At 38.8% G+C, this 14574-nt stretch overlaps 2 protein-coding genes across 6 annotated transcripts in view; one reads left to right on the forward strand and one right to left on the reverse strand.

Annotated features, from left to right (window-relative positions):
• Positions 1–336: 336 nt before the first annotated feature.
• On the forward strand, positions 337–10561 carry LOC127642946 (trichoplein keratin filament-binding protein-like). Its single transcript, XM_052125412.1, has 12 exons — positions 337–945; positions 4206–4416; positions 4517–4573; positions 4895–4963; positions 6251–6424; positions 7549–7661; positions 7740–7806; positions 7977–8149; positions 8240–8321; positions 9301–9486; positions 9844–9987; positions 10083–10561. The coding sequence occupies exons 1-12, from the start codon at positions 755–757 to the stop codon at positions 10113–10115; spliced, it is 1500 nt and encodes a 499-aa protein (XP_051981372.1). The 5' UTR covers positions 337–754; the 3' UTR covers positions 10116–10561.
• A 565-nt stretch (positions 10562–11126) lies between these two features.
• LOC127637510 (ARF GTPase-activating protein GIT2-like) overlaps positions 11127–14574 on the reverse strand; it is a 51389-nt gene continuing 47941 nt past the window's right edge. For 4 of the 5 annotated variants that reach the window (XM_052118625.1, XM_052118633.1, XM_052118601.1 and 1 more), the window contains one exon: positions 11127–14416. In XM_052118625.1, coding sequence (XP_051974585.1) covers positions 14204–14416 — 213 coding nt within the window. In that variant the 3' untranslated portion in view covers positions 11127–14203. The remainder of the gene's footprint in view (positions 14417–14574) is intronic. The other variant, XM_052118616.1, reaches the window with a different exon arrangement.

Genomic DNA, 14574 nt, shown 5'->3' on the forward strand with positions numbered 1-14574 from the left:
CTCAGCAGCTTGTGCAGATTTATATGGGAGCTAAGCTTCGTCTAGTGGAATGTTGCTTTGTTGGACCATATAATGATGAGATGGAAAATAAACTTTGGAGAATGATCTGATATACTCTTGTGTGTATGTCGTTTCTTTCTCCCCTCGCGAGTATCCGGATAGAGACAGCGACTGCAGACCTGACATGATACTTAGGGACAATTCTAAAAATCCCCTATAATGTGGAGACAGTGATCAAGGGAAGACGATTTCTAAAAACATCAAAGAAGAAGAAGATTGTTTGTACCTCACTGCTCGCCGTAGGTAACCAGGAAGTATACCCGTAACCAAGTGAAACGCTTCGCATTTGTTACTGTTTTGTTTATGGACCCGCTGTCGTTAACGGCTATTCTTACTAAAAACATTACAGTATTCACTTTCATATTATACATTTATATTAGAAGAACACCACAAGACATTCACCTCAGTGTGGTAAAGTAAAAGCTTTCAGCGTGAGTTTTAAAACGGAGTTGGCTAGCAGAGTTGACATTTTTTGCAGTGCAAGAGATTATAATACGCGTTAATATAATACGCGTTTATGTAAACATTAAGCTCATGTTTTAACAATCACTGCATTTAAATAGAAAACATCGCTGCTGACTACGTCAATGAAGTATTGCATGTAAAGGCGTATTCTTAAAAGGCTGGTTGTGGTCAGAAATAAAGCTTGAGAAATAAACTCTGCCTGCACAGACTGGTTCAGAAGTCTAGATCCATGGCTTTACCGACGCTGTCGGCCCACTGGTCCGGTCGAGTGCGGGCTCTGGAGAGGCCGTTTGTGCGGCAGCGGGAGCAGGAGGCTCGTTGGAGGCAGCAGTGGGAGCTGCACTCTCAGTACTTCAGAGAGCAGGAGGTCCGCAGCAGCAAACAGGCGCAATGGAGCTCACGGCAATCCTTCCAGCGCAGGTACTGATGAATCGGTAGATTTTCTTACATTTAAAAGATGTAGAAGAAGTACAGTTGAAATTCTAGCTGTCAGTTTGTCCAGATATTCAGGTGACATTTCACCCCACTGCTTCCTGTAGCACTTGCCATAGATGTGGCTGTCTTGTTGGGCATTTCTTACGCACCTTTCAGTCTAGCTGATCCCACAAAAGCTCAATGGACACTCTTTTCCAATTATTGGTTGTCCAATGTCTGTGTTTCTTTGCCAACTCTAACCTTTTCTTTTTGTTTTTCTGTTTCAAAAGTGGCTTTTTCTTTGTAATTCTTCCAATAAGGCCTGCACCTCTTGAGTCTTCTCTTTACTGTTGTACATGAAACTGGTGTTGAGCGGGTAGAATTAAATGAAGCTGTCAGCTGAGGACATGTGAGGCGTCTAGTTCTCAAAATAGAGACTCTGATGTATTTGTCCTCTTGTTTAGTTTTACATCTGGTCTTCCACATCTCTTTCTGTCCTTGTTAGAGCCAGTTGTCGTTTGTTTTTGAAGACTGTATTGTACACCTTTGTATGAAATCTCCAGTTTGTTGGCAGTTTCAAGCATTGTATAGCCTTCATTCCTCAAAACAATGATTGACTGACGAGTTTCTAGAGGAAGTTGTTTCTTTTTTTGTCATTTTTTACCTAATATTTACCTAAGACATGCCAGTCTATTGCATACTGTGACAACTCAAAAACAAACACAAAGACAATGTTAAACTTCATTTAAAGAACCAAAGAGCTTTCAGCTATGTTTGTGTAATGGCAAGTGATTTTCTAGTACTAAATAAGCAATTTATCATGATTACTCAAGGATAAGTCACCCAAGTGATGGCTGCTGGAAATAGATTTGATTGATGAAAAAATTACTTTTTTCAAATGGTGATGGTGCTGTTTTTTTACATCAGTAATGTCCTGACTATACTTTGTGATCAGTTAAATGCAACTTTGGTGAATTAAAGTAACAATTTCCTTCCAAAACAGCAAACTCTGTACATTATTCCAAACTTCTGGCCGGCAGTGTGTATATATAGGAATAGTTAACCCAAAATTATAATTCTCAAAATATTTACTCGTCTGGAACTCATATGACTTTCTCTCTTCCGCAAACACAAACAAAGATATTTTAATGGAGATATGATTTTTGTTTGCCCATACAATGCAAGTGAATAGTGATCAAATTTTAAAGCTTCAAAAAGAAAATAAAGACAATTCATAAGACTCCAGTGGTTTAATCCATGTCTTCTGAAATGACCCAGTCAGTTTTGGGTGAGAACAGACCAAAATACAACTCCTTTTTCACAATAAATCATGACATCAGCAGTCTCCTTGGTGATCATGATATCAAGCTTGATTACACTTCCTAGTGTCATCTAGCACTCTCCATATGCGTCAAGCATTAGGAAGTGTAATCAAGCATGAATTCATAATCGTTCCTAGAGACTGTGTAGGAAGATGTACAGTGAAAAAAGAGTTTCAAATATTTCAAGAAATATTTTTCTCTGTCCTCACCCAAAATTGATTACATTGCTTCAGAAGATGTGGATTGAACCACTGGAGTCCTATGGTTTACCTATATGCTGCCTTGATGTCCTTTTTGTTGCTTGAAAATTTGGTCACCTTTCACTTGCATTATATGGACAAACAGACAACATAACTCGATTAAAATATCTTTGTGTTCTGCGGATTGTGCGGAGGGAGGAAAGTCATCCAAGTTTGAGATGACAAAGTTGAGTTGATGATGAGAGAATGATACATTTTGGGTGAACTATTCCTTTGAAGGTGCAAGGTTGAATGGGCCTGTATGTATACTTTTATTATGCATTTATTCAAAGGCGTATTGTATTGCCATACAGTAATGTAATCATCCATTTTTCCTTTAAATTCACACACTACCCTTGTGTGATCCTTCCACATTCATACCATGACCTTCAAATCTTAGTATCTTCTAGCCAAAATACTTGACTTAAAGGGATAGTTCACCCAAAAATAAAAATTCTTTCATAATTTACTCACCCTAATGCCATCCTAGATGTGTTTGACTTTTTTTCTTCTTCATACAAACAAATAAAATATTTTAGTAAAATATCTAATCTCTGTAGGTCCATACAATGCAAGGAAACTACAGTGGTTAAATCCATGTCTTCTGAAGCAGTATGATAGGTGTGGGTGAGAAACAGATAAATATTTATGTCCTTTTTTAGTTATTTTTTACTATAAATCTTCACCTTTGACCAGTCCCAACAAGTGGGTGGCTGAATGTGAAAGTGAAATTCACTTCCACACCAGAATGTTGAAATAAAGGGTAGATTTACAGTAAAAAAAAAAAAAAAAAAGGGCTTAAATATTGATCTGTTTCTCCTCATATTGCTTCAGAAGACTTTTATGCTGACGTTATGATTTTTGTACCTTCAAAGTTCTGGCCACCATTCACTTGGATTGTGAGGACCAACAGAGCTAAGGTATTCTTCTAAAAATCTTAATTTGTGTTCTGCTGAAGAAAGTTGTACACATCTGGGATGGCATGAGGGTGAGTAAATGAGGAGAATGTTTTGGTGAACTATCCCTTTAATACCTTGTAGGTGTTAGAAGGCTCTTATTTTTTGGGGTAGAGCAAAGATGAAAAGGATAAAATCATATTCAAACCCTAACATATAGTACCATATTTATCAATAGACCGTGTCCAGTGCAAGCTATGATGTGTGTTCTTACAAACTTTGTAGTTTTATCCAAATAAAATACTAATTAAATAGGTACTGGTACATTATCTGAAGTAAAATAAATGACTTTAAATGTATAACTGGATACAATTTGGATAATTTTGTTCCACTTTATGTGGTGTCATCTGCCTAGTGCCAAGCTTCTGATTGGATGAATAGCTTGGTAAGACTATAGAGTTTTTAGAAAATATTATTCTCAGTTTCACTAAAATTAAACAAACTTAACTGGCTTTTGCATAAAAAGTGATTAAGGTTTTGATGTGGCTTTTCTAGACTACATTGCAAAGGCAAAACACAGAATATAGTCTTATAGACTTTAGACTAATCTGTCCTGTGACAGACAGGTTTGGCTCTGCTTTGCTCAGATTCAGAGACCACACTGAGACTATTTTATAATCCATATGTAGCTGGGGGGAAAAAACAACAACTTTGAAGCCATTTTCTCAGCTTCCCTATTGGCTTACTTGCTATGTTTGGCTATGTAGGGCAGTATGATAGTCTCTTTACTCCTTTCATTGGATTGTTAGTATGTCAGCATTTCAACGGGAAAGGATGAAAGAGGAGAAGCAGCAGAATCTGGAGGAGCGCAAGGAGCGTCTAAGGACCATGCTCCAGGAGGAGAGAGACCAGCTGGAGGCCGAGCTCAGAACTGTTCTCCCAGACAGGGCCACGCTGACCAGACAGCTGGTGGAAAAAACAGACACCCTACGCTCTGCCAGGGAAGAGAGGAGGAAAAATGTATGTATATTGTATGTATTTTTTAGATCTTATGTTGTCCCTAGACCCATCATTTTGCATATAATACATAGATATTGTTGTTGTTTTTTATCTTCTCCAGCTGGCACAGGAATTACTTAAGGAGCACTGGAAGCAGAACAACTCAGAACTGCGGAAGGTCAGAGATACATTAGTAATGTAGATGACTTGTCAGTTAGTTATGAGTATTTTAAAGGTCATTTTCTTAGTGCCTGTTTTATGTTTGATATCTGCTGAAAGCCTTAGTAGACACAGTTAATGGAAGAGGGCTCTTGTATTTAAGGACTAAGCAAGTATACCAAGATTTAATTTGTTTTTAATCAAGATCCAGACATGACTGTACTGTAAGTTAATAGGGCTTTTGATGTGTTTCTTCCATGACTGATCTGTAACTCTTGACTTCGGGATTTGGTTCCGCACACCACTTGTGAGCCATTGTTTAAGTCTGCTGTGCCCACAGGTTGAGTCAGGATTGCACAAAGATCATGTTGTGAGCCAGTGGAAGGTTCAACAGCAGGAGAAAAAACAGGTAAACAAGGATAAAGGAGGTCTAAAATACAAGTGCAGCCATGTTGGCTCATGCACGGGTGCTGCCCAGTTATGCATCATATAACATTAAAGGGATAGTTCACCCAAAAATGAAAATTCTCTCATGATTTATTCACCCTCATGTTATCCCAGATGTGTATGACTTTCTTCTGCAGAACACAAATTAAGATATTTAGCAGAATAGTTCAGTTCTGTAGGTCCTCTGAATGCGAGTGGATGGGTGCCAAAATTATGAAACTCCAAAAAACATATAAAGGGGGCAAAAAAAGTAATCCATATGACTTCAGTGGTTAAATTCATGTGTTCAAACACGATATGATAGGTGTGGGTGAGAAACAGATCAATATTTAAGTAATTTTTAGGGGGCAATATGCAAGAAGGACATGAATTACCAAAAAACGAAAAGTGGAAATTGACTGATCAGGAAGGTGAATTTTACAGTTAAAAAAAGGGGGTAGCTCAGCGAGTAAAGACACTGACTACCACCCCTGGAGTCATGAGTTTGAAACCAGGTACATGCTGAGTGATTCCAGACAGGTCTCCTAAGCAACCAAATTGGCCCGGTTGCAAGGGAGGGTAGAGTCGCATGGTTTAACCTCCTCGTGGTCGCTATAATGTGGTTCGCTCTCGGTGGGGCGTGTGGTGAGTTGTGCGTGGATGCTGCGGAGAATAGCATGAAGCCTCCATACGCGCTATATCTCCACAGTAACGCGTTCAACAAGCCACGTGATAAGATGCGTGGATTGACGGTTTCAGACACGGAGGCAACTGAGATTCATCCTCCGCCACCCCGAAAATAAAGGACTTAAATATTTATCTGTTTTTCACACATTCCTATCAAATCGCTTCAGAAGATATGGATTTAACCACCTGAGTTCTCTGCAGCTTAAAAATGTTGTCACCCATTCACAGCTGAGAAATACTTCTAAAAATCTTTAATTGTGTTCAGCCGAAGAAAGAAAGTCATACACATCTGGGATGGCATGAGGGTGGGTAAATTATGAGAGAATTCTCATTTTTAGGTGAATTAATCCTGAACTAACATCTTCACTTTTGTAAACCACTGACATTTCCTGTGTATGAATCAAAATAAGAACAACAGTTTGGGGAAATAAGCTTTTTTTGTTTTGTTTAACATGTTCAATGTTTGAACTCTTTGATAAAATATTAGTTTTTATATAATTTTTTACTTTAATTTACCACATTCAACTAAATAATTTGTGTTGCAACTTGCAAATACATTGTAACTGTGTTCTGTATCCCTCAGGCTGAAGAGAGAGCTCAAGAGGAGAAGCGGTGTGTCGAGAATGAGTATGAGAGGGCCAGACAGGATGCACTGGAAAGAATGAAGATAGAAGAGGCGAAAAGTAGACAGGAAGAAATGAAGAGAGCAGAGGATCTCCGTAAGCAGATGGAAGAGCTTAAACTCCGTGAACAGGAAGTAAGTAATTAGTATTACTAATTAGTATTTCTTTTAGAGGAAAATATATTTTTGTCACTTCAAAACACATTATTTTTGTTTATTTTTACATTAAATTTAGAACTCACTGTTGCACTACTGGAACAGAACATATGAGATGGTTTTTCACATGAATAGAAGTAAATAAACACATCAAGCCACAAGAGGCCATAGGAATGATAATCTTAGACTCAGTGCAAAGGGAAGATTTTATTGCTGCAACAGCAATATAAATAAAAAATAGTTACATTTATTAAAGAAAATGTTCACCCCGAAATAAATCATTTGCTCACGCCATTGCAGATGTGTGACTTTCTGATCTTCTGCTGATCACAAACAAAGATTTTTGGATATCTCTGTTCTGTTGGTCCATACAATGCAAGTGAATAGTGACCAAAACTTTGAAGCTCCATAAAGCATAAAAAGGCAGCATTAAAGTAATCCATAAGACTTAGTTAGTCTTCTGAAGTGATCCAATATGTTTTGCGTGAGAACAGACCAAAACACTACTTCTTTTTCACTGTACATCTTGCTATCACACCATCATGATTACAAGCTTGATTACGCTTCCTAGTACTTGAAGTATGTGCAGAGTGCTAGATGGTGCTAGGAAGTGTAATCGAGACATGGATTAAACCACTGGAGTCGTATGGATTACTTTTATGCTGCCTTTGTGCTTTTTTGGAGCTTCAACGTTTTGGCCACCATTCACTTTGCATTGTATGGACCTGCAGAGCTGAGATATTATTTTAAAAATCTTAATTTGTGTTCTGCAGAAGAATGAAAGTCAAACACACCTGGGATGGCATGAGGGTGAGTAAATGAGAGAATTTTCATTTTGGGTGGACTATTCCTCTAAAAATAATTATCAGAATAAACTATTCTTCCACCAAGTAATAGAGTTAATCATAACCCTAACAGTACACTGTTTACATTTCCCAAGCAACGCAGTATCGTGGCACACCATGTAGAATTCAACTGATGTGCACATTGGCATTTTATTTACATATTTACGTCTTCGAACATGACTCATTCATCAGAACTATCTGTTTTATATTCTGCAAATCATTTATTGTATGTGTGTGTGTGTGTGTTTATGTGTCCAGGCTGAGTGTCTTAAGCAGGAACAGGATGCTCTGATGTCACAGCGCTGGGAGCTCGAGAAACTGGAGGATGAGAGGAGGAGGATGGAAGAGACCAGGAGAAAAACTGAGTTTGGGTAAAATGATTAGACTTAATCAGAGACCTCCTTCTGCACACCTGGTTTAGGCTAAACCATGTTTCTCTACTCCCATAGGCACTTCCTGACTCGGCAGTACCGGGCTCAGCTAAAAAGAAGAGCACAGCAGGTGCAGGAAGAGTTGGTAAGTTACAGTAACTAAACTAAAGATTTGACCCACCCCCTTTATATATATATATATATATATATATAATATATACACACACACACACTTTGTGTTCTATGTATAAATCATAAAACTGAATGAAGGTTTAAAACACACTGACTGACTGTAATTCTGTATGTGTCCACCAGGAGGCAGACCGAAAGATCCTGGCTGCATTGCTGGAGGGTGAGATGGAGGAGCAGAGTCTGGAGAAAGCCAGGAGAGAGAGAGCTGTAGCAGACGCTGCCTGGATGAAGAGAGTCATAGAAGAACAGCTCCAGCTTGAGAGGGAGAGGGAGGCAGAGTTTGATATTTTATATCGGTGAGCAGGGTCAAGATGTTTGATTAGACCCTAAATATACTTCTACCTGTAAGTTAAGCTCATACTCTGTATTTGCTTGCCCCCCATCAGGGAGGAAGCTCAGCGTGTTTGGGAGAAGAGAGAGGCAGAGTGGGAGAAAGAGAGGAGAGCCAGAGAGAGACTCATGCGGGAGGTGAGACAGAGCACAGCGTGACTGAGGCTGATGGCCAACAGATCAGACTTTGTGCTTTTCGTATCTTCTTATATTGATGAAGCCACTGCTCTTTCCTTGTATACCACGTGTAGATAAGATGGTGATTATATTACCACTTTTAAAGGTGAAACAATTACATAACTGTAGAATTAAAATGTAATATCTAATTTATAGGTGGAGTGTGTAATTTCTATCACTTGGCAGCACATAACGGATTTGCAGAATCAATATTGTATAAAAAAATATGTTTAGAAACTTCTGAATCCCAAAGAGGCAATGTATTATAATTTTTTTGTCTTGTTTTACTGAGATCATACTGTTCATTCACCAAGCACTTTATTAGAGCACTTATTCATGCAATTGTCTAATCAGCCAATCATGTGGCAGCAGTACAATGCATCAAATCATGCAGATACGGGTCAGAAGCTTCAGTTAAAGGAATAGTTCTCCCAAAAATGAAAATTTGCTGAAAATTTACTCACCCTCAGGCCATCCAAGATGTATTTGTATTTAAAATATCTAAAAATAATCAATCGTTTGTGTTCAGAAGAACTTCAGTTGTTGACTGGAGTCGTGTGGATTATTTCGGTGCACCCTAAATATGCATTTTGGAGTACATTCTCTTGCATTGTTTTAAGGAGGAGGCCAGAAATGAAATCCTAAAAATCTTAAATTCTGTTTTGATGAAGAAAGAAACTCAGATACATCTTGGATGGCCTGAGGGGGAGTAAATTATCAGCAAATTTTCATTTTTGGGTGAACTATTCTTTTAATATTCACATCAACCATCAGAATGGGGAAAAATTTGATTTTAGTGATTTCCACCATGGCATGATTGGTGGTGCCAGACAGGCTTATCTCCCTATATTTTCACAAATAATGTCGTTAAAATGCTGACCGTTAGAATTAAGATCTGTCTGTGGTTGGTTTTGAGATTTTCTTGGTCTATGTTTGGTAGGTCCTGACGGGACGTCAGCAACAATTGGAAGAACGTATGCTGGAGAACAGGCTGGCGAGGGAGGAGTCTCTGAGGAGGAGAGAGGAGCTCATCCAACAGCTGGAGCAAGACAGACTCACCCTACACCAGGAGAGGGAGGAGCAGGAGGGAGCCCGCACAGCACGCTTGCAGGACATCGATGCACATGTATATAACTTTGTAATACGCCAATATATTGGTCAGGTCAATTAATTGTATGGTATTGGTTTATCGAAATCGGCTAATAACTGAGACGACTGGCTTCTTAAAAGTGGTCATTCTACTTACAGCCTTGTCAATGGATATTTTTTCTCCATACCAAAAGTGAATTTTTGTAAATATTGTGTAAAATAAGCCATAATACCTTCATATCAATTTAATCAGCCACCCTGCTCTCTAGATATGACCAGTATCAGTATCGGTCGAACACTAATTGTATCACTTCTCAGGCAGAATATTGAATCACACTAGAGTTTGTGGTTTAAGGATGTTCAGAGGTTTTGAATTAATGTATTTGTCCAACAGGTGGAGCAGAGGCGCAAGGAACAGTGGGAGGAGCAACAAAGACATGAGCAGGAAGAAGCACGGGAAAGGGAGAACCTTAGGCTGCAAGAGAAGGAACTTCAGCTTGAGACACAGAGAATGATTCGACAGGGTTACCAGGAGAGAGTGAGTCAAGATTAAAGTGTTCATGAAGCCTCAGTATTTATTTGAAATGAGTCAATTTAAAGTCCGATAATAAAATATTTTTTTCATCATGGCAGATTCACGGCAGACCACGGTCAGCATGGACATAAAAGTGCTTTACAGAGGAAGTTCAATCTTTGTGCCACTTCCCCTACTAGATGCTAGGAGTAACTTCTAGCACTGTTTTTGATTCATAATCAGGGATATCTATGTCCATGGTGACTTTATATCCTGGTTTAGAGCCAGTTCTCCTGTTAGAAATGCTTTTAATATTAATGGGTCATAAATTGTTTATGGTCATTTATGATTTACATTATGTCTGTAATAAAATATTTGTTGTGTGTACATTATAATTTTTGCATATGCATCACATCAGTGCTTGCTCGTAGGTTTGTTTTTATGTGCTTTTTACAGATCAATTTCAATGCAGACTAAGGTTTTTAATAAAGAAAATTTGTTATTAACTACATTATAACTGGCCATTACCAATCAATGCAACTATTAATATGCAAAAAAGAAACATTAAGTCTACAATGCAAGTGAGTGTTATAATAAACAAAGCTGTCTACACTGTGGTGTGCTCCTTGGGTGGAGTGTAGCTTTGGTGCAAATAATTTTAAGAGTCTTAAGTGAAATGCTTCGATTTATGTTCTTGAATGATCCTTTTCTTGAGTTTCAAAGCAGACAGCAAGCGCTAAGATAAAACATCTAGCGTTAAAAGAATGCTGTTGTAAGGCTAATTTCATAATTAAACCAGTTTTAAGATTAAACCAAAGTTTTAACCAAGATATTTGTTGGAAAAGGAATAGTCCCAGATGAGGTTTAGTTAATTTATTTATCAGTTTATCCATATGGCCAGAGACTTTATTTCGTAGAGATGGGCCACTTCTATTAAATGAATGGGAGAAATTGGAATGCCCAACCAAGGAGCTCCAAGCACCAATGTTCAACGGAAGTAGAAAGGAAGTCCCGCCCTTAAGGTTAAAAGATTCAATCACCTTTTAGATACAAATATCACCTGTTCCAAAGATGGCCGACATGGACTGACTTGCTAGAAAGTCTTTGATATGGCTCTGTTACTGATATGAACAAAAACCAGTTCTGGAGCAACAACTTGTGGTCAAAATTATAAATTAGGTTTATTTGAAAAATAAAGAAAACATTTGTTTATTTTTAAACACAGACATAGCAATAATATTAATATGTGGAAGACCAAGTCGATTTTACCAACTACAAACACTCAAACAAGGGAACTTTAACACTGAGCTATGAGCGGCCCATTGCACAACCTTTTGACAGGACTAATCTGATCAGGTTTGACCAATACTTCAACTTTGTAGAGAGGAAATTACTAATTAAGAGTTGCCAAAACACTGAACTGAACATATGGTAAACTTATGGCTATGTTCACACAGTCAGTGTTTGCGTTTGACAACCATACACTAAAAGGTGTCAGTCTTGAAATGTATATTCATACAACAACGAACAGAAGCAGTTCAATCGCTTTCTGAATGAACGAACGACCGAATTCACAACCGCAATCTAACAGATCACAGTGACTAAAAGATGGCGACGTCCATAACACGTAATAACATGTCTTATCCGCGTGCAGGGCGCAACTTTTGTGTCGCGCGGCTCATGTACATGTACGCGAGCATCCGGTGGAAAACAGCGGCTGAATGTTCGGATGGATCGCAGCTAATGTCTGTCTCCGCTAGTTAACAAAACCCACATGAAATACACGAGTGCATCGTTCTCGGTTTTGCCGAAAATGCGGTTGTGAGACTTGAACATTTGCAAATGTCGGTTCGGTTCTAGAATGCAGTTGTCACAGCCGTAAATAACTGTCCAGTGTGTGAACCCAAAACATGCCTGACAACCGTTCTGCTGCTGTGTGAACGTGGCCTATGTTTTCCTGGTATGAAAAACACTAAAACTAACACACATGTACTTAATCACAATCACAACATTAATCTGCTGGTGGAGAGAGAGCTTGATTGTCTCTGCTCTGGTCGAGAACGAACAAAACAAGACATTAAACCATCAAAAAAAAAAAAAAAAACTGCATTGTAGCTGCCTCAGACTGGTCAATCAATTAAAATGAGACAAGGCATATTTAAATGAATTTCCTACATTAAGTCCTATAATTGTCATAGGATTCACACTTAGGCCTATTAAACCCAAAGGCCCACTGTATTTATACCTAAATCAGGCCTATTAACCACATAACCTGCATGTTCAGTATAGATATAATTCATTTTAAGGCTGAACTAAAGGCTTGATTTTTAGAGAATTCACAGACATCCATAAAACATGAACAGTGTTTAAGAAACAAAATCAATGTTTGTAGAGTAGTGCAAAGAGTACTGCATTTTACTCAACATTTAGTATACACTGATCAGCCATTAAAACCACCTGCCTAATATTGTGTAGGTCCCCCTTGTGCTGCCAAAACACAGCCAAACCCGCATTTTAGAATATCATTCTGAGATGCTATTCTACTCGCCACAATTGTACAGAGCGGTTATCTGAGTAACTGTAAACTTTGTCATTTGAACCAGTCTGGCCATTCTCTGTTGTCCTCTCTCATCAGCAAGGCGTTTCCATGCACAGAACTGGCCCTCACTGGATGCTTGTTGTTTTTGGCACCATTTGGAATTCTAGTTGTGTGTGAAAATCCCAGGAGATCAGCATTTACAGAAATACTCAAACCAGCCCGTTTGACACCAACAATCATCCATGCGAGTAAGAAAATCCTCATGCTCATTGGTTGCTGCCTATGTAGACACCCTTGTCTGTGCTTAGCGCAGTGTTGTTTGCTGACACAAAGAGCGAAAAGAACACAATGGAGCATACTTATTATTGTGCATGTATTATTGAGACAGCAGGAGATTCAGTAGCTGTACTGCCGACTTCAGTACGACATACACAAGGTGGAACAATTTGATGATGGAGAAAAACTTTAGTATTGATGCTGATGTTGCTTCTTTTTTGTTGGACAGGTAAATAATTTTATAAATGACCTCAAACTCCAGATTTAAATGGTATTCCAGAGCTGGCATCCAAGCGATTACCTAATCAGCCAATCATGTGGCAGCAGTGTATAAAATCATGCATATACGGGTCAGAAGCTTCAGTTAATGTTCACATCAACCATCAGAATGGGGAAAACATGTGATCTTAGTGATTTGGACCGTGGCATGATTGCTGGTTTGAGTGATTTCTGTAACTTCTGACCTCCTAGGATTTTCACACACAACAGGTCTCTAGAATTTACTCCGAATGGTGCCAAAAACAAAAAACTGTTTCAAACTGACAAAATTTAAGGTAACTCAGATAACCACTCTGTACAATTGTGGAGAGAAGAATAGCATCTAAGAATGCTATACTTTTTTTGATCCCCTTTTTCTCCCATTTTGGAATGCCCAAATCTCACTACTTATTAGGTCCTCATGTTGACACGGTTACTCACCTCAATATGGGTGGCGGAGGACAAGTCTCAGTTGCCTCCGCTTCTGAGACCGTCAATCCATGTATCTTATCACGTGACTCGCTGTGCATGACACTGCGGAGAATCACAGCATGGGAAGCTCATGCTACTCTCCGCGATCCATGCACAACTTACCACGCACCCCATTGAGAGCGAGGACTCTACCCTCCCTAGCAAGTGGGCCAATTTGGTTGCTTAGGAGACCTGGTTGGAGTCACTCAGCATGCCCTGGGATTCAAACTCACTTCTCCAGGGGTGGTAGTCAGCATCAATACTCGCTGAGCTACCCAGGCCTCCTATCAGAATGCTATTCTGAAATGCAGGTTGGTGCTGTTTTGGTGGCGTGAGGTGGACCTACACAATATTAGGCAGGTGGTTTTAATATTGTGGCTGATCAGAGTATGATTGGCTGCTCCATGTATGATTCATTTCCTCTCAAAGCCTTCTCAAACTCCCTGACATTATGCCATCAAGTCAAATACATTTTCTCATATACATGTCCTTTTATACAACCATTGAGAGCATTTAAGGCTTTAAGCCAAATAACACTGCTAACAGACATCTTAAATAAAATTAAAAAAAAACATGCAATTACAGCATACAAAAAGAAAAATCTCTCAAATGGCATACCCAAAAAATTATAAATTGATTAATATATGGGGGAAATATTCAGGGTTAGATAACTAGAGAAAATGGGTGGAAACAGGGTCAGTTATTGTTCTCTTTGGTTGTTATGGAAACAAGTTGCTTAGCAGCCTTGGCGATGTCATAAGCGCACTGGATCACCTGTTGTGTGACCAACTGCACGTCTGGTGTGGGACCGCTCTCCAGAGGAGATGCTTTCTTAAACTCACTTTGCAGTCGGTATGCACTGGACGTTAATAACCACAAAGAGCTCCTCACTGTTTCTGAGCAAGGCCTCTGTAGACAAAGACAAAAATACATAAATATAGTAATTACATAAAGATCAAATCAAGTTCTGCATTCTATGCTTTTTCATGAATGAATCTCTGATTGTGATGAATGAATCTTAACCCACTATAAAAGTAGCACTTATAGTGGTCTAAGAGTACTTACAT

This window comes from Xyrauchen texanus, chromosome 4, assembly GCF_025860055.1.
Source record: "Xyrauchen texanus isolate HMW12.3.18 chromosome 4, RBS_HiC_50CHRs, whole genome shotgun sequence".
Taxonomy (NCBI): Eukaryota; Metazoa; Chordata; class Actinopteri; order Cypriniformes; family Catostomidae; genus Xyrauchen; species Xyrauchen texanus.